The sequence below is a fragment of the Rhinatrema bivittatum genome, chromosome 7 (genome assembly GCF_901001135.1).
Source record: "Rhinatrema bivittatum chromosome 7, aRhiBiv1.1, whole genome shotgun sequence".
NCBI lineage: Eukaryota > Metazoa > Chordata > Amphibia > Gymnophiona > Rhinatrematidae > Rhinatrema > Rhinatrema bivittatum.
The window spans coordinates 137,586,107-137,613,475 of record NC_042621.1 but is presented as its reverse complement, the minus strand read 5'-3'; the positions used below and the strand labels follow the sequence as shown (position 1 = coordinate 137,613,475).

The 27,369-nt window shown below is 49.8% G+C and overlaps 1 protein-coding gene across 1 annotated transcript in view; it reads left to right on the top strand.

Annotated features, from left to right (window-relative positions):
* The window catches only part of HYDIN (HYDIN axonemal central pair apparatus protein), a 1,819,717-nt gene that overhangs the window by 824,654 nt on the left and 967,694 nt on the right, over positions 1-27,369 (top strand). The window contains exon 34 of the mRNA XM_029609235.1: positions 8,594-8,785. Within this exon, the coding sequence (XP_029465095.1) occupies positions 8,594-8,785 (192 nt within the window). The remainder of the gene's footprint in view (positions 1-8,593; positions 8,786-27,369) is intronic.

Below are 27,369 nucleotides of genomic sequence, written 5' to 3'. Positions count from 1 at the left end.
TTGAATCAGTCAGTGGAGCTTCCTTCCTTTGCAGTCCTGGATTCTTCTACACCTGAGTCTAGGGATCTAAGGAAGTTGGATGTGAAACGAGTGCTGTTGTGTTACTTGGAGGTTACGAACAGTTTCCGTCTCTCAGACCATCTTTTCGTCCTGTGGTTCAAGGGCCACTATTGCGAGCTGGCTAAAGGAAGCTATTGTCTCTGCTTATCTAGTTCAGGGCTGTCTGATCCCGGTTGGTCTTCGGGCTCATTCTACTCGATCGCAAGTGGCCTCTTGGGCAGAATGTTAACAGGTGTCGCCACAGGAAATTTGTCGGGTGGCTACTTGAAATCTACACACATTTTTGCCAGGCATTATCGCCTGGATGTCTGGGCCCCAGAGCCTGGTTTCTTTGGGGCTAGTGTGCTCCGAGCGGGACTCTCTCAGTCCCACCCCGGTTAAGGAAGCTTTGGTACATCCCAGGAGTCTGGACTGATGCGGGTATGCATAGGGAAAGGAAAATTGGTCCTTACCTGCTAATTTTCATTCCTGTAGTACCATGGATCAGTCCAGAGTCCCGCCAATTTCAGAGTTGGGGGAAATGGAGAGTATGCTCGGTCGTTAATCATTTAAGATTCTGCAGATTTTTCAAATGTTCTTATAGTGTATGCCCCACCTTACAGGGTGTGAGTATGGGCATGTTTCGTTAGTTACATTACAGGTTTACATTTCTTCTGCTCTTTGGGGGGAAGTTGTGTTATAGTGGAAGTTATGGTTTAACCTTTCTACGTGGGTACAGTGTAATACTGACAGACTCTAGATAGCACCTCAGGACATAGGGCAGAGTCAGTTCAAAACTTCTCTGTCTCCAACTGCTGGAGGGGAGGCAAAACCCAGGAGTCTGGACTGATCCGTAATACTACAGGAACGAAAATTATCAGGTAAGGACCAATTTTCCTTTTAAATAGATGAGTCAGTAACTAAAATCCCAGATTCTGAGGTAGCAGTTTGCACATTTCTAATGTATCACCACTATCACTGTTGGCAATGCTTAGTTCTTTTATTATTTGTTTGTCAGTTTTAGCAGAGAGACCAAGGATTGAATGAGACTACCCTTTCCCACTACATTTGATTCCTTTAGAGCTAAAGTACGTTGGCAGGGTGAGACATCACTGCCTGTGCTGTACCTGATTTATGGATAAATGTATTTATTTAAAAATCATTTATATTCCACATAATCTAGCATATTCAAATGCAGATTACAATGAAACATTCATTAAATATAAAATAAACAAATACAAAAATACATCTACATACAGCAACATAGTATATAAAATTCAAATAAAACCGACTATACCATGCCATCAACTATCATAATGCCTCCAATTCTGTTGGAACTGTGGACCCTTGGGTCGGGACGAGAGTTGGTGCTACCACTGAGGGATGGCCCCCAATGGTCCTCATCGCTGGTAGGCGATGCAGGTGAGGACGACCTGGCTGGAGCTTCACCTATACTAGCCCTCAATCCCCTCAGGTTGAACCCTTGGGTACCAGGGCCAGCAGGGCTTAGGTGCAGGTATCCTCGATGAAGACTGATCCAGCGGCGGGCAGAGGCGAAGTCAGGAGTCCGGGTTGTTGCTGGCAGCGAAGGTGCAAAACAAAGATCCAAGACGAAGGTTAGGGGCAGGCAGCAGATGAGCAGAGATGAGGTACCAGACCAGGGGTCAAGACTGGCAACAAACGAGCAGAGACGAGGAAGCAAGCCAAAGTCAGAACCAGGAGATCAAGCCAAGGAAGAGGACGCAGGAACCAAGGACAAGGAAATGCACGGAGAGAGGAACACAGGAACTGGAACCACCAGAACAGGGATCAGGATCAGGAACTGGAATCACAGGAACCACAGGAACAGCAACCAGCACTCCGATGAGATGGACCTGTTGCCAAGGCATAGAACTGAGGACTGAGTCAGGGTTTAAATACCCCTCAGTCCTGACGTCATCACTAAGGGCCGGGCCGAAGTTTCCCGCCGTGGCCCCTTTAAGAGTCCAGCTGAGTCGCACGCGCGCCTAGGGAAGCGCCTACAGCGGGAGAATCGGCGGCATCCAGGGCCACGTGGAGACCATGCCGGCAGCTGACTCTGAGTCGGAGCATGCTACGCTGGCGAACAGGGGGGTCGTAGAGCGTCAGACCAGGTAGGGGGACAGGTCGCAGGTTGCCGCGGCCAGGAGCCCCAACAGTACCGCCCCCCTTTTCGCCCCCTCATAGAAGGACCAGGCTTGTTGGGGTGTGTTTGATGGAAGTACTGAAACAAGGACTTATCCAAGATGTTCGAGGCCGGCTCCCAGGAATTTTCCTCCGGACCAAATCCTTCCCAGGATATCAGATACTCCCAACGCCTGTGATTGCATCTTACATCCAGAATCTCTCTAACTTGATAGACTGGATCCTCTTCAGTGGAGACATCCGGGTCTCACGAGGTATAGAGTGGAACATAGAGAGCACCAAGGGTTTTAACAAGGACACATGGAAGGAGTTGTGTATTCTTAAGATGGCAAGCAGCATAGACAATAGGAAACTGGTCCCACTCGTTCGCTGACAGAAAACGGTCCAATATATTTAGGAGCCAATCCCATGGAGGGCAGTCGAAGGCGTATATGGTGCATGCTTAACCACACCCAGTCTCCAGGTCTGAATAGAGGGGCTGGACGATGATGTTTGTCCGTAGTCTGATTGGCAGCATTGGCGGCTCTTTGGTGATTAGCCTGAGTGGTATTCCACAGAGCGTGGAGTTGCTGAGCAGAGTTGGGTCGCTGGGGAAGGCACAGCCAGAGGAAGAAGCAGTGGAGGTCTTGGCTCCTTACCAAAGACTACCTGAAATGTGAACATGCATGCTGTGCGAGAATTCTGCCCAAGGTAACAAAGATGCCCAGTCATCCTGACTGCTCCCGACGAATGAGCTGATGAAGGTTTTCAGACCCTGATTTATCTGCTCAGCATAACCATTTCCCTGATGGTGGAAAGCAGACGTAAAATCTAGTTGTACTCCGAATTTCTTGCATAGGGACCGCCAGTATTTTGCCGTGAACTGGGGGCCACGGTCAGACGTGATGTGCTGAGGAAGACCGTGAAGGTGGAAGATGTGCTGGTTAAAAAGCTGGGCTAACTTGGGTGCTGAGACAACTTGGGCAGAGGTGTGAAGTGTGCCATCTTGGAGAACCTATCAACCATGACCCAGATCACCTGGTTCCCATTGGATGAGGGCAAGTCCACCACAAAGTCTATGGAGATGTGTGTTCAAGGTTCTTGAGGCACTGGGAGAGGTTGCAGGAGCCCCCATAGCCGACCTGGCAGCGGCCTCTACTGGGCGCAGGTCGGGCAGGAGTTGACGTAAGCCCGAACGTCCTGGGTCATCTGAGGTCACCAGTAGAAGCTAGACAGGAGTTCCAGAGTATGGGCTCTGCCCGGGTATCTGGCAGTGAGAGAATCGTGGCCCCAGGATAAAACCTTTCGCCGAAGGCAGAGAGGGACTACAGTTTTCCCCGGGGATACCGTGCTGGTGGCGGCAAGGAAAATCCTGGCAGGATCTAGGATATACTGAGGTGGTTCGGGTACATCCTCTGTCTTGTGGAATCTGGACAGGGCGTCCGCCCTTGTGTTTTTCGCTGCTGGTCGGTAGCATAGCAAGAAGTCGGTAGCATAGTAAGATGTCGAACTGACTAAAGAAGAGCCTGGTGAGGGTTCAGACGTTGAGCCTTACTAAGGTATTCCAAGTTTTTGTGGTCAGTGTATACCGTGATGGGATGTTGTGCCTCCTCCAGCTATTGTCTCCACTCTTCAAATGCCATTTTAATGGCTAGGAGTTCTTTATCTCAGATTCCGTAGTTTTGCTCAGCCAAGGTGAATTTGCAGGAGAAGTAGGAGCATGGTAAATGGGCTCCATGACTGGAGTACTGGCTGAGGACTGCTCCCACTGCGATATCCGAGGCGTCAACCTCCACAATGAATGGTCGTGACGGGTCCGAGTGACGAAGGCAGGGTTCACACAGGAAGGCCTGATTTAACTCCTCAAAGGCCTGGATGGCCTCTGGAGACCAGTGTCTGGCATCAGAACCCTTCTTTGTGAGCGCGGTAAGAGGTGCCACAATGTGGGAATACCGCGGGATGAAGTTCCTGTAGAAGTTAGCGAAGCCCAAAAAACGCTGTAATGAGCGGAGCCCTACGGGTCAAGGCCAATCCCGAATGCTGGCCAGCTTTTCCGGGTCCATACGAAATCCTGATGTGGAAACGGTAAACCCCAGGAAGGGCAGGGACTCCCGCTCGAAGGGGCATTTCTCTAACTTGAAGTAAAGGTGATGGTCTCTCAGATGCTGGAGAACATGGAGAACCTCCGAATGATGGGATGCCAAGCCTCTCTAGTAGATTAGAATGTCCACTAGATAGACAATTACATTGGCATGAAGCATGTCCCGGAAGACCTCATTTATAAGGTTTTGGAAGACTGCTGGAGCGTTACATAGGCCAAAAGGCATTACTAGGTATTCGTAATGGCTGTCACGCGTGCTGAGGGCGGTCTTCCATTCGTCCCCGGGCTTAATGTGGACCAGATTGTATGCCCCGCGGAGATCCAGCTTTGTGAAAATCTTGGCCCCTTGGAGACGGCCCAAAAGCTCTGGGATGAGCGGGAGCGGGTACCTGTCCCAGCAAGTGATTGCATTGAGCCCATGGTAGTCAATGCATGGTCTTAATGAGCTGTCCTGTTTGCCTACGAAAAAGAAGCCTGCCCCAGCCGGGGAAGTGGAAGGATGGATGAATCCTCTCTCCAAGTTCTCACGGATGTATTGAGACATTGCTTGGGTCTCAGGTAGTGACAGCAGACAGACCCAGCCACTTGGTGGCACAGTGTCAGGCAGAAGATCAATCGCACAGTCAAAAGGGCGGCGCTCCGGGAGAATCTCAGCTTTCTCCTTTGAAAAGACATCAGCATAGTCTGCATACTGGGCCGGTAAAGACGAGGTAGTGGTAGCTAGCAGGAGCTGAGGACAAGGTAAGTCCCGAAGACAGGAAGAGAAACAGTCGGGACTCCAGGAAGCTACTTGCACGTTTTCCAATTGATGTGAGGAGTGTGTTTCTGGTGCCATGGAAGTCCTAGTACCACTGGGAGGATAGCCTTTTCAAGTATGAAGAAGGAGATCTCCTCCTCGTGATGCACCCCGGTACGGAGGACCACAGGGGCAGTGCAAAAGTTAACTCGACCTAACAGAGGATCTCCCTGGATGGATGAGATAAGCAGCGGAGTGGTGCAGTGAACCATAGGAAGCTGTAGCTGTTTTACTAGTTTAGCTAGGATAAAGTTCCCTCCGGCCCTGGAGTCGATAAAGGCCAAAGTTGCAAAGGACCCACTGGAGTACTGGAGTGTCACTGGAACAGAAAGATAGATGCCTTGATCTTTTTCAATGTTTATTAAAACAGAGATGTGTTCATAAAATGCCCGACTCAGGCCGAGTTTCGCAGCTCAAAGGCCGCTGCCTCAGGGGCTTGAACACTTCACAGTCATAAGTGAAACTCAGTAATGTGGTTTCATCCAGTGTACAATCATTGTGTGTCAGCAATGCATAAGACAACTTTCGCACCAGCGTACAACATGCAGTCTCTGCTTATGCACGCTGGTGCGAAAGTCGGGCATTTTATGAACACATCCCTGTTTTAATAAACATTGAAAAAGATCAAGGCATCTATCTTTGTGTTTTCCTGACGGCTATTATAGATCGCCTACCTCTTTGTATTCTTGTGTCACTGGAACAGTACATTGGGGAGCAGGATTGATGCAGCCTAGGATCAGCTCCCCTGTGACGCCTAGGCTCAAGAGTTTCCCGGACGCTCAGGGCATTGAGCCAGTAGGTGTCCCTTGTCGGCACAATAAAGGCAGAGACCGAGGGATCTACGTCACTTCTTTTCTTCCGATGATAGGTGGCTTTGGCCGAGTTGCATGGGCTCCTCATTGCGAGAAGGCGCAGACTCTGAGGTTGTTGGGGAAACCAAGGGTCGAGAAAAGGAGGGTGCCAAAGGAACCACCCAGCACCCCGGCTTCAGCTCCCTCATCAGCTGCTGAAGACACCGATCAATTCGGCCCATCAGGTCAATGAGCGCCTCCAGATCCTCGGGTATCTCTCGAGCGGCCAATTCATCTTTTGTTCTGGAGGCCAGGCCCTCGAGGAAAATGCTCCACAGGCTGTCATCTTGCCAGCCCAATTCTGAGGCCAGGGTTCGTAATTCTACTGCATACTCGACTAGAGAAAAGACCCCTGGCGGAGGTGAAGAAGCTTGTAAGCCGCAGTAGATTGACGCCCTGGTTCATCAAAAACTTGTTTGACAGTCCAGACGAAATGGTGAAGATCCCGAGTATGGAGTCCCCGTGCTCCCACAGCAGGGAGGCCCAGGCCAGGGCCTTGCCGTCTGTTATGGTTAATGGTGTTTGGGTGGATCCTTGGACACTGTGGCAACTGACCATGCCCACGGGGGGCAGTCCCATGAGGGACCACAGTGTCAGGCTAAACTCCGGACAGACAAACACAGATTTGAATCTTTTATTAAACAGTTTATGGAACCACCAGAGGTGGCAGTAGTGAGTAGTGGTTGTAGAGCCCGGCTGGGCGAGTCTCTCACAGAATGCTGGAACAGCGGATCCTCTGTAGAGCAGCGCTGTAGTGGAAAGAGACTGAGAGTTATGAGCACACAATAAAATTAGCATTCAGCGTCCCAAATAGAATAGGAGAGCTCTGAGACAGGGAGAGCAGGCTCTCGAGGAGCGAGTACCTGATCCCTTAGAGCAGAGAGACTCAATGGAGTTGTACTCACTAGTAGAGGTGTGCATCCGTTTTCCACGTATTTGTAATCCGCAACTTATTTTTTGCTATCTGTTAAATACGTAGGGAGGCGAAACGCATCGCGACTCCCCACGTATTAAACAGATTTCTGTTTTATTCGGCCTAAATACAAATTTAAACCCCCCCATCCTCCTGACCCCCCCCAAGACTTACCAAAACTCCCTGGTGGTCCAGCTGTGGGGTCCGGGAACTCACTCAGACCCTCGGTGCTAGTTTCATCATGGCGCCGATAGCCTTTGTCACAGGGGCTACCGGTGCCATTGGTAAGCCCTTGTCACATGGCCATCGGCGCCATCTTGTGCTCCTACCATGTGACAGGGGCTGACCAATGGCACCGGTAGCCCCTGTGACATAGTATGGGCAAAGGCTATTGGCGCCATTTTGAGTCCTGGCGTCGGATGGCAGGTCGCTCCGGGACCCCCGTTGGACCCACAGGGACTTTTGGCCAGCTTGGGAGGGCCTCCTGACCCCCAGAAGACTTGCCAAAAGTCCAGCGGGGGTCCGGGAGCGACCTCCTTTCACGCCGGCCATCCGATCCCAATACTCAAAATGGCGCCGTTCGCCTTTGCCCTCACTATGACGGTGATTGGCGCCATTTTGAGTATTGGCAGGACGGCGATTTTGAGTCTCAAAATGGCACCGATCGCCTTTGCCCTCACTATGACAGCATCTTTCACCTACATGGCCTACCGAAGCACATTGCCAAGACTTGCCAAAAGTCCAGCGGGGGTCCGGGAGCGACCTCCTGCACTCGCGCCGTATTGCCAATATTCAAAATGGCACCAGCGCTACCACTATGTCATACGGGTCGTATGACATAGTGAGGGCAAAGGTAGCGCCGGTGCCATTTTGAATATTGGCAATACGGCGCGAGTGCAGGAGGTCGCTCCCGGAGCCCCGCTGGACTTTTGGCAAGTCTTGTGGCCCAAGCTGGCCAAAAGTCCCTGGGGTCCAGCGGGGGTCCGGGAGCGATCTCCTGCACTCGTGACATCGGGTGACAGGAACCAAAATGGCGCCGGTGCTACCTTTGCCCTGTCATATGGTAAGGGCAAAGGGCCACCGGCGCCATTTCTATTAACGCAGCCGTGGCCCAAGAGCGGGAGATCGCAGGAGATCGCGCCGGGACCCCCCCACTGGACCCCAGGTAATTAAAAACATTTTGGGGGGGGTTCGGGAGGGTGGGGGATTTGTTTTAAAGGGTCGGGGTGGGTTTTAGGGTTGTTTTGGTGTGCCAGTTTTCCCGCCCTCCCCCCTCCCCCAATTTACGATTTTTTGACGATAAATCAGGGGAATTGTTATTGTATCGCGGCTATAACGATTTTTGACAATTTAAAATATATCTGACGATTGTTTTAAATCGTCAAAAAACGATTCACATCCCTAGTTATCAGTATTTCAAGGGCCTTATCTGATAGTGAAAATAGCATCTTGATGCTTTCAATGAAAATAATATCACCACCTCTGAGTAATACTCATGACATTTGTGTTTTGCTCCTTTTAAACCTGCCTCAGGTGAGGTGAAAGGTCAAATCATGCAAGCCTGATAAATATCTAGGGGAAGAGAAGAGGGAGATGGGAAGTAATTACTGGAAAAAGGAGGCGACACAGGGAAGAGAGAGGAAGACAGAAACAGTTAACTAAAAAAAAAAAAACCTGAAGTAACAGAATTTTACATTTGTTTCCAGTTGATTTAAAAATTGTTACAAAATGAATTTCATAATTTCCAACAGGTTATAGGTGGGCCTATTTATCCTATCTGCCTGCATGCCACAGTGACTATGCCATCTCTCTCCATCTCCTGTGATAAGTTGGACTTCAACTGTGTGCAGTGTGGTCAGTGCAAGATGAAAACCCTTCAACTTCACAATGAGCTGCATGTTGTCTGCGAATGGGCCATCGGTCCCTCAGAAACAGTCAAAAATGTAAAAACTTATGAGACTATTCTCTGACTTATGTGTCCCTCCCTCTCTATATTGCTGTAATTCTCTATTTTATTCTGTCTTGTGGCCTATTCTTTTCCCTTTTTTTGGGTGGGAAAAGTATTATAATGGATGAAATACAAATCAGAAAAGCTAGCAAAGCTTAGATACCATTACTTAATGAATCTGCTAGCTTCAGCAATTTTCTTAAGATCACTCATTGATGTAAGCATTTCATATCAGCAAAGTAAACAGTGTTGCTTTACTGTAGCTCCTCAATATCGTATACTGTAAAGCAGCAGTACTGGCAACCATTTCTTTTAGATAATTCGGTTGATAGGTAAAATTAGTAAAGGTACTCTATTAACTTCCTAATATGTATTCATTTTAGAAAAGCTATTATTGTTACTTTAAGGCTTGTTGAGCAACCTTTTTGAACTGAATATCCAAAAATGGGAACATCTCTATTAGAGATGTTGAGGGTGTCTACCTTGACAAGAATCAGCCATACCACATCCACAAAAGCCTTCCTGCTTTTGACTCAGGACTCGGGGCAGGCAATATTCAGATATAAACAGTATTCCAGGCAGTGTACAAGTAAGGTCAAGAAACAAGCAGGGTCAAACACAAGAAACCAGTCTGTAGGGCAAGGAGGCAGAGGAACTTGGGTAGAAAGCAAGGAGTGGGTCAGGTGAGGCAGAGAGAGGTACAAGGAGAGCGAGGAAGGAAGGCAAGGCTGGATCCAAGGTAAGGCTGGGAAAGCAGGAACAAGAACTGGAACTGGAACAAAGGCAGGATAAGAAGCAACATGCACTGTAGCAAGGCAGGAAAACCTGTTGCTGGCTGGTTGAAAAGGACTTCCTTATATACTCATGCAGGATGTGATGTCATCAGCCAGTGCCACAGGAAGACTCGACTAGGGAACCTATAAAATGTGTCCAGAGCTCCAGGAAGTTCATCCATGTTCTTTGGATGCGGCATGATGCCGGAAGCACTTCAGATTAGAGGTGAAGGGCATTACAGTACCCCCAGTTTTCTAAGTCCCTACCACAATTCCTTTGGATTGGGCTTATGAGAAAAAAGACTATGGAACCTCCTGGTTAGCTGAAGGGCATAGATATTTGAAGCTGGCGCCTAGTAGTTTTCTTCTGGGACAAAACCTTGCCATGATATGAGGTAATGTAGTTTGTCTTAGATATGTTTTGAATTTAAGATGTCCTCTACTTCATATTCTGTGTCCTCTTCCGTGTCAACTGTAGTGGAGTCAGGGTTGACACAAGATAGAGAAAATAAGATTATTGACTTGAGCAGAGAGTTGTGGAAACATTTTGGATCTTAATTGTGGGAGGCAGCTTCATTCTCCCAGGACAAGCAGGTTGGCAGTCCTCACAGATGGGTGACATTAGATGGAGCCCTGTCATAGAATACTTTTGTCAAAGTTTCTAGAACTTTGACTGGCATACTGAGAATGCCCAGCATGCCACCAACCCTGTGGCTACATGGGGTCCCCCTTCAGTCTCTTTTTTTCCGCGCAGCGGTTGCCTTGCAGTTCTTGGAGCTCTGTGTGACTTTTTCCTCACGGAAATTTTTGAAGTTTATCTTCACATTCAACCCCGTTCCGGGATCCCCCATCGCTCATCGATTCCTCCGACGTTCAGTGAGTCCATTTCACACTTTTGTGGTCGGTCCCCAGTCATTCACATTACTGTGACTGATAGTCACCGACCGCACGCCTCCTCTTTTTACCATGGCAACCAGATTTCGGAAATGCCCCGAGTGCCCGCTGACTATGTCCATAACGGACCTGCTTGATGTGTGCGTCCTCTGCCTCGGGCCTTCCCACGACATCTGTCGATGTCCAAGCTGTGCCCAGATGACACCCAAAGGCCGGCGCACCTGTTTGGGCCCAAACAATCTGCTCCATTGACCCCCGGTGCCGGGTGCATCGAATTGAGGGGGACCATCTGTCTCAGCACCCCTCTGTCGAAACCCAGCCAGGAGGACCAAGGAGCAGGAGACCGACCTTCGCCGGCATCGACCGTTCCAAGGCTTCCGCATCGTCATCTTTGGTGCTGGAGAAGGACCGGGCCTAGCACCGTGGGAAGCATTGACATTGGCACCGACGCGCATCACTGTCTGGTGCCGGCACCAACACTGGAGTGACATTGGCCTCGACTGAGCCTCCTCCAAAGAGGCCCTGGGGAGAGGAGCCCCATCCTCCTCTGGACCCGGAGCCCAAGGCATTCCCCATCGGTAATGGTGATGGGCACCGAGCCTCCACGGACCCCCGTGGATGCTCCGGTGACTCCTAGACTGCCTCCTCCTCCAGGGTCGGTTCTTTCCACACCCTCGTTCTGAGAGGAGTTGGACCACATGGTTCAACAGGCAGTGCTCAATGCCCTTCAGGGTTTTCAGTCGCCAGCGACGCTGGCCCCATACCAGATTCGGAAACAGCACCATCCATATTGGCACACCTTCTGGACAGACTGGACGTCCTGCTTGGTGCTCTGCCGATGCAGCCAACCACTAATACCTCCTACGGTCTCCATCCCGATCCTGGGCTCCTCAGAGGAGGAAGATGCGCCTCCCGGCCCATCGCCATGGACGGGACCACTGATGCCGGATCCCATGCCCAGACCGTCGGGTCTCCCGGTGCCCTGGCATCCCTCCCAAGTCTTGGTGCCCTCGGTGCTGGCACCAATATTGTTGGTGCTGCCTCACCATCCATCAGTGCCCACGCCCTGTCCTTAGGGTTCACCCTCTCTCCTCGACCCAGGCACTTCCCTGGTGAGGAAGGGGCCCCCTATGACCTATGGGGGGATGCCTCCCCCAAATATTCCTCGGAGGCCTCCAAGGAACTTCTTTCAGAGCCTTCTCCCCTGGAAGAGAGACTTCAACTGGTTTAAATCCTTCCTAGAGAATAGAACCTACAAAGTCAAGAAAAACAACAAGGAGTCTCACCCCATTCAAGCCAAAATGGGGGTACCACAAGGGTCCTCACTATCCCCCACCCTCTTCAACATTTATCTTCTCCCACTCTGCCATCTACTTACTAACCTCAAGCTCACCCATTTCCTATACGCGGATGACATACAAATTCTCATCCCCATAACGGATACTATACATAAAACCATGGCTTACTGGAATAAATGCCTCTCAACAATCAACGATCTACTAGCCAGCCTCAACCTGGTCCTAAACACCAACAAAACGGAAATCCTTATAATAGCTCCGGATCAAGCTGCCCCACCCACCACCAGCAATCCTCCAGACACCTCAGGACTCACCACCTCACCTCAAGTCAGAGATCTGGGTGTACTCCTAGACAACAGACTCAGCCTCAACAAATTCGTAAATAACACCACAAAAGAATGCTTCTTTAAACTACAAGTTTTAAAGAAACTAAAACCACTTCTACTCTACAGGGATTTCCGCACAGTACTCCAAGCCATCATTCTCCCGAAATTAGACTACTGCAATTCACTTCTGCTGGGCCTTCCTGCTTGCACCACCAAACCCCTCCAGATGGTCCTGAATGCCACTGCAAGAATTCTCACCAACGCCAAAAAAAAGGACCATATCACCCCGATCCTCCAGAATCTCCACTGGCTTCCCATTAAATACAGGATACAGTTCAAAACCAGCATGATGATCCATAAGGCCCTACATAACATCTCTCCACTCAACTTAACCTTCCAGCTTCAACTACACACTTCTAAAAGGCCAAGTAGAAGGGCATACCAGAACAGAATGGTCACCCAACCTGCAAAATCCTCCCTGAGGAAACGCGCACTATCAACAGCGGGCCCGTCTCTCTGGAACTCTCTACCACCAGAGCTCCGCCTTGAGCCGTGCCATACTACTTTTAAAGTTAAACTCAAAACTTGGCTCTTCCTTCAAGCCTTCCCTGAGAGCTAAGTTCAAGAAGAGCAATAACCCTCCTGTTATTACAACAATAATGTAAAGTTCATTTGCCTTATTTATATGTTTTTAAGTTGATCCTAGTTGTATTTTACTCTATAATTGATTAATCGTTTGACTTGTTCCATGTAAACCGCCATCCCGGCGATAGTTATCTTGTTACCTGTGAACCGGAGTGATATGTATTGTATACAGGAACTTCCGGTATATAAAAACCAAAAATAAATAAATAAATAAGAGAGACGGCGTTCACTCCCAGAGGATCTCTCCTTTGCTGGCTTTGTCAGGGAGATGGCAGAGACAATACCCTTTCAACTTGCAACAGAGGAAGACGCCCGCCACAAAATGTTGGTCAATAAAAAGACTGATGCCACTTACCTAGTGCAACAGGCTCTAGGTTTCCAAAAAAGCCAGTTGCCCCACCAGTCAGTGTTGGTAGAGGTAGCCCATAAGAAGGCCAAGAGGACCCGCCCTCATTCCTCTGCTCCTCCAGGAAAAGACCAAAGAGCCCTAGACACTCTTGGTCGAAGGGTTTTCCAGGGTTCTATGCTGGTTGTTTGCATAGTGGCATACCAGCTCTGTATGACCCAGTATAATAGAAACCTCTGGAAGCAAGTCCAGGAGTTCTCGGAAACCCTACCACAGCAGTTTCAGGAGGGCCTGGACTCCATACTCCAAAAGGGGTTAGAGGCCAGGAAGCATGAGGAAGCTTAAGGCCTCAGACCTTCATCCAGAAGTACAAGAGAAATTAGCGGACCTCCCCTGTACAGGAGAGAACCTGTTGGGGACAAAATCCAGGACAATGGCCCAACTCAAGGATCACCATGAGACCCTGCATCAGCTGTCCACTACCCACTGATGCCCACTCAGCGAACTGTCAAGGTCCACATAGGGACACCAGAAAACAATTCTACAGGCCACAGAGATACTATCCCCAGCATCCCATGCTCATACAGCCCAGCCCTCCCAAAGAGGCCATCCTCGCCAACAGAGGGCACCTAGGGCACAGCCAGCTCCCCAGCCTAGTCTAGCCCTGCAGCTGGATTTTGACTCACATCCAAAGAGCAGAAGCCAACCCCCCCTGCCCGCACTGGCCAACCCACCTGTAGGAGGTCGTCTGTGCCACTTCGCCAGGAATTGGTTCCCAATCACCACCAACCGATGGGGCTTATCTGTCATAGCCCACGGTTACCACCTAAATCTCCTTGCAGTGCCACCAGACACCCCTCCTTCTCCAGCGTGGTACCTGGTCGATCACACAGCGACCCTTGAGTTAGAACTCTCGGCCTTCCTACAGTCCAGAGCCGTGGAACTGGTTCCGCAGGGCCAAGGGTTCTACTTCCACTATTTTCTTATCCCAGGTGGCCTCCATCCCATCCTGGACCTTTGGGCCTTAAACAGGTTCCTGCACAGAGAGCGGTTCAGAATGGTGTCCTTGGGCACCCTACTTCCGCTGCTGCAGCAGGGGGAATGGCTCTGCTCTCTGGATCTACAAGACACTTACACACATTGCGATTTTTCCGCCTCGTCGCAAATATCTGCAGTTCGAAGTGGGTCACTGTTATTTCCAGTACTGGGTTCTCCACTTTGGGCTCTCCTCCGCGCCCCAGGTATTCAGAAAGTGCCTGGCAGTTGTTGGAGCACAGTTGTGCCGAAACGGCGTACATGTATTCCTTTACCTGGACAACTGGCTCATCAAAAGCTCAACCAAGGAGGGAGCCCTTCATTCCCTCCACTTGACCTTACAACTCCTTCAGTCACTGGGTTTCCTAGTCAACTACCCAAACTCCCACTTGACTCCGTCTCAACAATTATCATACATTAGGGCAGACCTGGACACGACTGTGGCCAAGGTATTCCTCACCAACGAGCACATAGCCACACTGGCCAACCTGGCTGCCTCCATCTGTGGCCAGCGGACGACCTCTGCCCACCAGCTTCTCAGATTGCTCAGACAAATGGCATAGTCTGTCCACATCATCCCAATGGCCTGCCTAGCCATGAGAGTCACGCAGTAGACCCTGCGATCCCAATGGTGCCAAGCCTCTCAGCATCTCTCAGTGTGGATCCACATAACCACTCCATTCCGGCTGTCCCTTGACTGGTAGATGCAGAAATCCAAATTGAGCAAAGGGCTTCCTTTTTAGCCCCTAGCTGCTCAAATAACTTTGACCACCGATGCCTCCAACCTAGACTGGGTCATCCATGTCAACGGCCTCCACACAGAAGGGATGTGGTTGAGAGCCAAGGCAGCTTGCTAGATCAACTTCCTGGAACTCCAGCCAATGCAGTACGCCCTCTACGCATGCCACAACTGCCTGCCAACAAAGTCATCCTGATCCAGATGGACATCCAGGTAGCCATGTGGTACCTGAACAAACAGGGGGGGCACAGGCTCTTACCTGCTCTGCCAAGAGGCAGCGCAGATTTGGGCCTGGGTCCTATCACGTTCCATGCTTCTGCGAGCCACCTACCTGGCAGGTACACAGAATATAGTGGCGGACTGCCTCAGCCGGACCTTCCAGCCCCACAAGTGGTCCCTGAATCCCTGTGGAGCAGGCAGGATTTTCTGCCGATGGGGTTAGCCGGACGTCGATCTCTTTGCGTCTTCGCAGAACCACAAGGTGGACCAATTCTACTCCCTACAGGGGACTGAAGGAGACCAGCGTGGTTGCCTTCACCCACTCCTGTTGTGCAGGCCTGCTATATGTGTACCCTCCGATTCCGCTAATAGCCAAGACTCTCGTGAAGCTACAACAGGACCGAGCTTCCATGATCCTCATAGTCCCGCATTGGCTATGTCAAGTCTGGTTCCCAATCCTCCTCGACCTCTCTATCCAGGAACCCATTCGCCTGCACACCTCACCCAGTCTAATCACGCAGGATCAGAGCAGGCTACGCCACCCAAAACTCCGGTTCCTATCACTGACAGCCTGGATGTTGAAAGCCTGATACTCCAGTCCCTCAACCTTTCTGCCAATGTCTCACAGGTCCTAGTAGCTTTGCGAAAGCCTTCCACGCGAAAGTCATATTGGGCAAATTGGAAAATGTTCTCCTTTTGGTGTACGCAAGAAGGACTTGACCCCTTCTCTTGTCCCACACCAAGACTTTTGGACTACCTCTGGTGCCTTTCGGAGTCCGGAGTCCGGACTACAGACCAGCTCAATTCTGGTACATTTGAGTGTCATTAGCACCTACCACTGAAGGGTAGGCGATACCCCAGTCTCGATACAGCCCTTAGTGGGGCACTTTATGAGAGCCTTACTACGGCTAAAGCCACCACTGAGTCTTCCTTTTGTGGCCTGGGACCTCAACATCGTGTTGGCATGGCTCATGCAGCCTCCATTTCAGCCCCTGCACTCCCAAGCACCTCACTTGGAAAGTTTTCTTCCTTGTGGCGGTTATTTCTGCTCGCAGAATCATAGAAACACAGAAACATAGAAATGACGGCAGAAGACCAAAAGGCCCATCCAGTCTGCCCAGCTAGTTTCGCACTTTTTATTTTTTTCTCATACTTATCTGTTACTCTTGGTTCTTAGTAACCTTTTGGTTCTATTTCCCTTCCACCCCCACCATTAATGTAGAAAGCAGTGTTGGAACTGCATCTAAGTGAAATATCTAGCTTAATTATTTAGGGGTAGTAACCGCTGCAATAAGCCAGCTACACCCATGCTTATTTGTTTACCTAGACTATGTAATTCAGTCCTTGTTGGTTGTTGTCTGTATATAGATCGGCTTTTCTTCATGCCCCCTGCCGTTGAAGCAGAGAGTTATGCTGGCTATGCATTGAAAGTGAAGTATCAGATTTTCTCCCCTGCCGTTGAAGCAGAGAGCTATGCTGGATATGTATTGAAAGTGAAGTAACAAGCTTATTTGGTTTGGGGTAGTAACTGCCGTAACAAGCAAGCTACTCCCCGCTTTTTAGTGAATGCAAATCCTTTTTTCCACATTTCCTCTTGCCGTTGAAACTTAGAGCAATGTTGGAGTTGCATTAACCATGTGTATGTTTATTGAATAAGGGTAGTAGCCGTCATTCCCATAAGCCACCCACTCTTCATTCATGTCCTCTAGACTTTATGGATCCACAGTGTTTATTCCACGCCCTTTTGAAGTCCTTCACAGTTTTGGTCTTCACCACTTCCTCCGGAAGGGCATTCCAGGCATCCACCACCCTCTCCGTGAAGAAATACTTCCTGACATTGGTACTGAGTCTTCCTCCCTGGAGCTTCAAATCGTGACCCCTGGTTCTGCTGATTTTTTTCTGACGGAAAAGGTTTGTCATTGTCTTTGGATCATTAAAACCTTTCAAATATCTGAAAGTCTGTATCATATCACCTCTGCTCCTCCTTTCCTCCAGGGTGTACATATTTAGATTCTTCAATCTCTCCTCATAAGTCATCCGATTAAGACCCTCCACCTTTTTGGTCGCCCTTCTCTGGACCGCCTCCATCCTGTCTATGTCTCTTCAGAGATACGGTCTCCAGAACTGAGCACAGTACTCCAGGTGAGGCCTCACCAAGGACCTGTACAAGGGGATCATCACTTCCCTTTTCTTACTCGATATTCCTCTGTCTATGCAGCCCAGCATTTTTCTGGCTTTAGCTATCGCCTTGTCGCATTGTTTTGCCGACTTCAGATCATTAGACAGTATCACCCCAAGGTCTTTCTCCTGCTCTGTGCACATCAGCCCTTCACCCCCCATCGAATACAGTTCTTCCAGATTTCCACACCCCATATGCATGACTCTGCACTTCTTGGCATTGAATCTCAGCTGCCATATCTTCGACCACTCTTCCAGCTTCTTTAAATCCCATCTCATTCTCTCCACTCCTTCTGGCGTGTCCACTCTGTTGCAGATCTTAGTGTCATCCGCAAACAGATAAACCTTACCTTCTATCCCGTCCGCTATATCGCTCACATAGATATTGAACAGGACCGATCTCAACACCGATCCTTGCGGCACTCCGCTTAATACTGCTCTCTCTTCAGAGTAAGTTCCATTTACCATCACACATTGTCTTCTGTCCGTCAACCAGTTTGCAATCCAGGCCACCACCTCGGCACTCACTCCTAAGCTTCTCATTTTATTCACCAGCCTCCTGTACGGGACTGTATCAAAAGCCTTGCTGAAATCCAAGTAGATGACGTCAAGTGCTCTTTTTTGATCCAACTCCCTAGTCACCCAGTCGAAAAAGTCAATCAGATTTGTCTGACAGGATCTTCCCCTGGTGAATCCATGCTGCCTGTGGTCCAGCAATTCTCCCGACTGTAGATAGTTCACTATTCTCTCTTTTAGCAGCCTCTTCATTATTTTTCCCACCACCGAGGTGAGACTAACCGGCCTATAGTTACCAGCCTCCTCTCTGCTCCCACTCTTGTGAAGCGGGACCAGCACTGCTTTTCTCCAATCACTCGGCACCACTCCTGTTTCTAGGGATCTACTGAACAGATCACACAGCGGTCCCGCCAGCACATCTCTGAGTTCCCTCAGTATCCTGGGATGAATGTCATCGGGTCCCATGGCTTTGTCCACTTTCAGTTTCCCCAGCTCTTCCCACACATTCTCCACTGTAAACGGAGTTACATCTACTCCAATCTCCTCCAGTTTCTTGCTAACTAGTGATGGTCCTTCTCCTGGGTCCTTCTCCTGGGTCCTCCTGAGTCTGTGAGCTGCAAGCCCTAGTGACCTATCCACCTTACACGAGGTTCTCACCCTAAATTCCTGCCTAAAATAGTGACTGACTTCCACCTAAATCAGTCCATTGTGTTGCCCACTTTTTTCCCTAGGCCACACTCATACCCAGGTGAGCAGGCTCTGCATACTTTGGACTGCAAACGTGCTCCCACCTTTTATTTAGAGTGCACCGCCACCCACAGGCAGTCCACCCAACTCTTTGTCTCCTTTGACAAGAATAGACTAGGAGTTGCAGTGGGCAAGAAGACCCTTTCCAATTGGTTGGCGGACTGTATTGCTTTCTGCTACCAGCAAGCAGGCCTTCCGCTCAAGGGCTGAATGAAAGCACCTTCATTGAGGGCTATGGCAGCGTCAATAGTGCATTTCAGGGTAGTCCCTCTTTCTGAAATCTGCAAGGCTACGACATGGAGTTCCCTACACATCTTCTCAGCCCATTACTGCCTGAATAAAGACAGTAGACAAATAGCGTCTTTTGCCAATCTGTCCTCTACAATCTGTTTCCAGTATAATAACCCAACTATTCCTACCTAGGTCCCAGTCTGAGGTTTAAGCTGCCCCCATTGTTGCCAACAGCACCCCTGTTGTGCCTGTTTCATGTTATTGGGTTGCTGTTGGCCTAGGGTGTTCCGGGAGCAGCCTGCAGCTTGCTATTCACCTATCTGTGAGGACTACCATCCTGTTTGTCCTGGAAGAAAGCAGAGTTACTTACCTGTAATAGGTGTTCTCCCAGGACAGCAGGATGTTAGTCCTCACAAAACCCGCCCGCCACCCCACGAAGTTGGGTTTGCTTACATTTTGTTATTTTATTTTTCGCCCTTATTTTTTGCTATGAAACGAGTCTGAAGGGGGACCCAGTGTGGCCCCAGGGTTGGTGGCATACTGGGCATGCTGAGTGTGCCAGTCAAAGTTCTAGAAACTTTGATAAAAGTATTCTGTGCAGGGCTCCATCTGATGATGTCAACCATCTGTGAGGACTATCGTCCTGCTGTCCTGGGAGAGAACCTGTTACAGGTAAGCGGCTCTGTTTTCTGGTAGGACATGGGACCCACTTGCCGAATGACCAGCACTGGATCAATGTATCTGGATGTGAACTTCATTGATGTGATCCTTAGACGTAGGTTACAGGTGCTTAACCAAACTCTGTCTATGAGTTTGAATCTGGGTGCAAAGCGATATCTCTTATCCTCTTGTCTCGTATATTTATCCACAGCTGCAGATAGATTTTTGCCAGAGTCTGTTACGCTCGGGCTGTGTTCTGGTGTTGTGGACACCACCTCCAGGTAGAGAGAGATAGGGATGGCTGGAAAGTCTCTGATGATGGTGACAGTGGAGCAGAGTAAGGCTGGAAGCAGTGTCAAATTCCAGGCTGGGTCAGGGCAGATGGCAGGCAACAGTATCAGAGTCCCGGCTGGGTCAGGGCAGGCGGCAGGCAACAGTGTCAGAGTCCAGGCTGGGTCAGGGCAGGCGGCAGGCAACAGTGTCAGAGTCCAGGCTGGGTCAGGGCAGGCGGCAGGCAACAGTGTCAGAGTCCAGGCTGGGTCAAGGCAGGCAGCAGGCAACATTGTCAGAGTCCAGGCTGGGTCAAGGTACCTAATAGTAAGGCAGAGAGCCTGAAAGCCACACACACGGCAGGGCAGAGGGCCCGAAGGCCACACACGCACACAGTAGGACAGCGGACCCGAAGGCCTCACTCACACGGCAGAGCAAAGGGCCCAAAGGCCTCACTCACACGGCAGGGCAGAGGGCCCGAAGGCCACACACACATGGCAGGGCAGAGGGCCCGAAGGCCACACACACGGCAGGGCAGAGGGCCCAAAGGCCACACACATACGGCAGGGCAGAAGCAGGGTAGAAGGCCCAAAGGCCACACACAGCGCAAGGCAAGGCAAAGCAGGGTAGAAGGCCCGAAGGCCACACACAGCGCAAGGCAAGGCAAGGCAAAGCAGGGTAGAAGGCCCGAAGGCCACACACAGCGCAAGGCAAGGCAAGGCAAAGCAGGGTAGAAGGCCCGAAGGCCACACACAGCGCAAGGCAAGGCAAGGCAAAGCAGGGTAGAAGGCCCGAAGGCCACACACAGCGCAAGGCAAAGCAAAGCAGGGTAGAAGGCCCGAAGGCCACACACAGCGCAAGGCAAAGCAAAGCATGGTAGAAGGCCCGAAGGCCACACACAGCGCAAGGCAAGGCAAAGCAGGGTAGAAGGCCCGAAGGCCACACAGAGCGCAAGGCAAGGCAAGGCAAAGCAGGGTAGAAGGCCCGAAGGCCACACAGAGCGCAAGGCAAGGCAAGGTAGAAGGCCCGAAGGTCACACACAGCGCAAGGCAAGGCAAGGAAGGCTAGAGCAGGGAGCCCAGGCGAGCTCGATGCCGAAGCACCGAGGGAACTGCCAGGCAGGGATATAAAGGGAAGTCCAGAATATAGAGTGAACAAGAGAGATGGACTGGGCCAGTCAGCAGAGCCAGCTCTAGAAGGACCCCTGGTGGTGAGGCGGTTGCACAGCAGCCATAGCCATAACAGAGTCCATAAGAACATAAGAAAATACCATACTGGGTCAGACCAAGGGTCCATCAAGCCCAGCATCCTGTTTCCAACAGTGGCTAATCCAGGCCATAAGAACCTGGCAAGTACCCAAAAACTAAGTCTATTCCATGTTACCATTGCTAATGGCAGTGGCTATTCTCTAAGTCCGATCAAATATTGACCCATACAGTCCACCGTCAGGGATGCTACATACAATGGGAGTGGCAGTGGAAGGTGGGGTGTCAGACATAGACTATCCTGAAGTATGATGATCCGGCTGCTTTGCTCATATGGTTATTATGGTAGAACTCTTCCCAGGGTAGCAATGATGCCCTATTGTCCTCCCATTCATTCATTTAGGCTCATAGAAAGCCTTTGAGAATTTGATTTGTTCTTTCGGCTTGTCCATTGGTTTGGGGATGGAATGCTAAAGAGAAATCCAAGGAAATATTGAATTTTTGGCAGAGGCTTTTCCAAAATTTCAACATGAACTGTGTCCCTCAGACTGAAAGGATTCTTTTCCCGTAGATAAGAAGCATGAATTAGCCATGCTGTCTGGGACGTCCTCCGGGCTGCTAGGTGGCGGAGTTCTCTTAGAACACATAGTCTTTTCAGTGTAGTGTGCCTGCGTGGATCTTCCCGCGCAGCCCCGGTCTTCCTCAGTCCGTTTTTTTCCGCGCGCCTAACTACACGCAGAGCTCCTTTCTCCTGACAGAATTTTTTTCTCCCAGTTTAAAACTACTATTTTTGCTGAGATACCGCAGCTACCGGAGTTCAAATTTTGCCAGTGCGGCAAAATTATATCAGTGACCGACGGACATGCAAAATGTTATCTTTGCCTCAGTCCTCAGCATGACCAAGCGACCTGCAGGGACTGCGGATGCATGTTCCCTCAAGTCTAGTGATAGAGGGCTGACAGGATCGCGAAACTAAGGGAAGCGGCATCGGAATCGTATGCTCCTTCTGAAGACTCAACTAAGCCTTTTCCAGGACTACCCCGGACCTCCAAAGTGTCGACTCATCGTCTAACCTCCTCTGTAGGGCCTCCCGGTTCGTCCAGGCCGGTGCCGAATTGAGCTCTTACAATCCCAACTCATGACAAAGGGGATGCCTTGGCGGTGCCAAAGACTCCATCAGTGTCGAGCCCCCAACACACCATCAACATAATTGAATTGGAGAGTGACCATGTGATTCGGTAGCGAAGCACATGCATAAAGCATCGAAGACGCATTGAAGCAAATTGACGCCGAAGCCGACGCCCTTGATGCAAAGTGCTAAGACACCAAAGAAGCACTAATCAGGGCACAAATGCCCCAGGGAACCTTCCCCACTCTTGGTGGTGGAATCTGATGTGGCGCCTTCTTCTTCAGCTGCCTCTCACAGTTCCTTGGCCTCATCCAGGGTTTACTCTAGCCTATCCACTGCTCACAGCACAGGACAAAATCAGGCCTCCAGGAACCATTACAGAAGAAAGACAAGTGGCCTACCAAGGACACACTTAGACCAAGAGATCAAGACTCCGACATCCTGCTGGCTGCAGTACCACCCAGAGGTGCTCAATTTCTCACAATGGTTGAACAGCAAGGAAAACGTATAGGCAAGATACCTCTGGAGACCCCTCCATCACCACAGGAAAGTCTCAGTCTGGGTCCTTCTCCTCCCAGCCCACCCCCACCAACTTCTCCTGTTGGGAATATTTCCCCCAACCTTCCACTTCACCGGGATCCTCTACAGGGTATCCTTCTGAGCCTGCAGAAGAACAACCAGCGCCTGTATTTTCACCGGAGGATATATCATATTCCAAGGTTGTGGAAAAAGTGGGGCAGCGTCTCAACATTGAGACTTGGAAGATACCGGACCCGAGAGCAGAAGTCCTGGGTATCCTTAAAATCTTTGAATCACCTTCGGAACCTACGGCCTTGCCCTCTCGTGCTGTCCTGGACGCAGTTATGACTAGGGCTTGGGAATCTCCATTTGCTGGACCACCAACTTCTCACAAAATGGATTTAAAATTCTGTATGAGGCAATCACAATTTTATTCCATGGTGCAGCTTCCTCAGGCCTCAGTGGTAGTGAAGTCAGCTATGCAGAAGGTCCGGATCCTGGAACCTTTTCAGGGAAGCCATAGGGATCCTGGAATGGGCAGAGAACAAATCCATCACCCTACAGGCCACATACCTGCTAGGCATGAACAACTCTAGAGCTGACAGACTGAGCAGAATCTTTCACCCCCACGAGTGGGAACTCTATCAGGGTGTGGCGGAAAGACTATTTCAAACCTGGGGTCTTCCACGCATCGATCTTTTTGCTACAAAACAAAATTGAAAGCTACAAACCTGCTCAGTGTATCCCAGTTCCTGACGACTAGCGCAGGATGCATTCCTCATAAAGTGGATTGAGGGTCTACTCTACACTTTCCCTCCCATACTTCTGATATCTCATCCAGTCCAGAAATGCATCGCAGACAACGCAGACCTGATACTCATTGCTCCAGCATGGCCCAGACAACCATGGTACACGTACCTAGTTCGACTATTGGTGGACCGACCAATCCCTCTAGGCAACAGTTCGGACCTCCTCATCCAGGAAGGAGGCTCTCTGCTTCACCCACTTCACTTTTCTATGAATCTTACTGCGTTGAGATTGAAAGATTGATACTCTACCACCTAAACCTTTCCCCTCATCTTCAGGATATTCTAGTTTCCTCCAGGAAACCCTCCACCAGACAAAATTATCAAAGGACGTGGGCCTGTTCCTCCTCCTGGTGCTCAGAACACAGGACAAGCCCCCTTCACCTGTACCCCTGATCAACTGCTGGAATACCTCCATCTGCTTTACCAAAAAGGGCTAGCCACGGCAAATGTCAGAGTTTATCTCAGTGCCATAGCAGCCTACCATTGTCTGCACAACGAGGCCCCAATCTCATCACCTGCTCATCTCCAAATTCATGAAGGGGGTTTTACGCCTCAGGCCTTCGATTCGGAAACCTCCATTTCCATGGGATTTAAATGCAGTGCTGGAACAATTAATGCTACCACCCTTTGAACCACTGGATACTTGCCATTCCAGGTTCATGTCCTGGAAAGTACTATTTCTGGTCACCCTCACCTCCGCGAGATGAGTCAGTGAGTTTCAGGCCCTGGTGCACTACTCTCCCTACTTGGAATTATATCACGATAAAGTGACGCTGTGTCCACATCCTGCCTTCCTTCCTAAAGTGGTGTCCGTATTCCACCTCAACCAATCCTTTGCCCTTCCAACTTTTTACCCAAAGCCACATAGCAGTGACAGCGAACATAAACTACACACATTGGATTGTAAGTGGGCACTCGCTTACTATAAACATCAAACTCTCTCTCAGCGCTTCCCAGCTTTTCCTTTCATTTAATCCTAAAGCCCCAGGACTTCCAGTTTCTAAGAGAACCCTTTCATCCTGGATCTCAAACTGCATACAATTCTGCTATCAGAAACGTTCAGAAGCCTTGACTATCTCCTCTAAGGTTCACCATGTCCATGCTCACCTTCATGAGGTACCCATTCTGGACATTTGCAAAGCTGTCACCTAGTCTTCGCTGCACACGTTCACATCACACTACTACTTAGACTAGCAGACCGCAGCTGACACAGACATGGGCAGAACTATTCTCAGTTTGGACACTTCTTAAAGACTGCAAAGCCAAAAGTTAAGAACTGTCCACCTATCTTCTCTACTGTCTTGAGCGCCGCACTACCTCACCTCATCACCAGGACATGATCAGAGAAATTTGCACTCAACACATCAGCTGGGGACTCCCAGACAGTATGGCTAATTCATGTTGCTTGTCTATGGTGTTTTCCATAGATAGCAGATGAATTAGCCATGCTGACCCTCCCGCCTCCCCGGACAGTTATTCTTCCACTTCGTCTTGCTTGGATACAGACTGAAGGAGACCGGGGCTGCGTGGGAAGATCCACACAGGCACACTACACTGAAAAGACTCAGTGTTCTAAGAGAGCTCCACCACCTAGCCGCCTGGAGGACGTCCCAGACAGCATGGCTAATTCATCTGCTATCTACGGAAAATACCGTTTACGGTAAGCAAACTTGCTGTTTATGGCAGACCATGGAGTTGAAAGATGTGTATCAGGAAGAGCTTGGCCAACTCTTGTGCTGAATGCAATCCAGAAAGTGGATGAAATGTGCAATCTTGGAAAAAAGCACCATCCAGATGACGGTACAATCAATGGATAATGGAAGATCAGTCACAAAGTCCATGGCAATTTGAGACCACGGTTTGTCTGGAACAGGCAAGGGATACAACAGGCCCCAAGGATGGTCATGAGATGGTTTATGAGCCACATAGATGGAACAGGATTGTATGTCTTTCAGTACGTCGAGTTTCACTTGCAGCCACCAGTAGTGTCTTGATAGTAATTCTAAGGTCTTCTGAATCCCCGGATGACCAGCCAGACAAGAATCATGTGTCCATCATAGTACCTTCTCACGGATGTGCTTGGGAACTATGATTTTTGCTAGAGGTATAAGAAAGGTTTCTGTTATGAGGATCTTTGCCGGATCAATGGTATATTCTGGTGAGTCCAATATATCTTTAGCTTCAAATGAGCACGAGAGCGTATCAGCTCGCTGGTTCTTTTCTGCCAGCCGGTACTTGATCTTGAACTTGAAACAGTTGAAGAATAGTGACCAACGAGCTGTAGTAGGTATTGTAAGTTCTTGTGATCGGTGTAGTTGATTATGGGATACGTGGCACCATGCCTCCAATGCCAGTTTTACCGTCAGTAATTCTGTCTCCAGTAGTGTAGTTTTTCTCTGCTGGTGAGAACTTCTTGGAGTAAAAGAAGAAATGCATCAGGATACACTTGTCATTATGCTGGGAGAGGGCAACCCCTATCCCGGAGGTGGAGGCATCTACCTCTATGACAAAGGGTTTGGAGGTATCAGGATGTTGGAGCCACGAAGCATTAAGGAAAACCATCTTCAACTGAATAAAAGCCAGTTTCTGGCATCATTCTCCTTTTTGGTGAATGCCGTGAGTGGTGCTGCCATTGAGGAGTAATCATTAATAAATTGGTGGTAATAGCTACAGAAGCCTAGGAACCACTGTAAGGCCTTAAGACCCATTAATTGGGGCCATTGCTGGATTGCTTCCAACTTCTGAGGGTCCATATGTAGGTCCAGGTATGATATTATATATCTAGGAACAGTAGTTCAGTCTGTTCAAATCTACATTTCTCAAGCTTGGCATGCAGCTGGTTTTCCCAAAGCCTCATAAGCACTTTGCTTGACATGTTCATGATGGTAGAGAAAGCTAGAAAAGATTAGAATATTGTCCAAATATACCAACACACAAGACTGAACAAGATCTCAAGATTTCATTTACCATGTGTTGGAACACAAGAGAGGTGTTGCAGAGGCCAAATGGCAGCACCAAATATTCATAATACCCATAGCAAATGTTTAAACTCTGTTTTCCACTCATCTCCTTCTCATTTGTATCAGATTGTAGATACTTCAGAGGTATAATTTGGTAAATATATGGGCTCCTTGTAGCCGATCTAATAATTTGGCATTCAGGAATAAAAGGTAGCAATTTTTCTGGGTGATGGCATTAAGCTCATCCAGCCTGTGAAGAGGATAATCAAATGAAACCTGTTATGCTCAAGTTTGTGGACCCTTGGGCCGACGAGGGGATGTTATACCTTGCGGAGGATCCGTAGGTTCTCTCGTCGGGTGGCGAGGCAGGACAGAGGAGGAGAGCAGCTGACCCTTGGCACTGAAGACAGAAGCTACTGTGGAGACGGACAAGGAGATGAGCACAAGAGCAGTCTTCACCATTGGTGGTCTGTGGTCCCCCAGGAAGGAGCCCATAGGGACCCGACCGCTGGGACTTATGTGGACCTAGAGAGGTCAGGGTATGGTGCAAAGGCCAACTGGAGCTTCGCCCGCAGTCCCCCCAGGAGGAGCCCATAGGGACCCAGGCCGCTGGGACTTAGGTGGGCCCTTGGAGACGGTGGTCTTGAAGGAGTCCTAGGTCAAGTGCCAGAGGGTCGATGCTCACCAGTCCGAAGTCGTGTACCAGAGAATCACCGCTTGCCAATCCGGAGTCAGGAACCAGAGAATCACCGTAGCCAATCTGAAGTCAGGAACCAGAGAATCACCATAAGCCAATCCGAAGTCAGGAACCAGAGAATCACCGTAAGCCAATCCGAAGTCAGGAACCAGGAACACCAAGACGAAACAGGAACCAGAGTCCGAGCACAAGGAACTCACCGAAGCAAGCAGACCAGACAGTGTTGGAGGACGTTGCCAAGTCGAGGAATGGTCAGAGGAAGTCTCCTTATATATTTCCTCTGGCCCTGGAGGTAAGAATCAGCTGCAGGCAATTAAAGGAGCGAGGTCCCTTTAATCCTGGTGAAGGGGCATGGCCTCGCGTCCAAGGATGGTGGTGGCCAT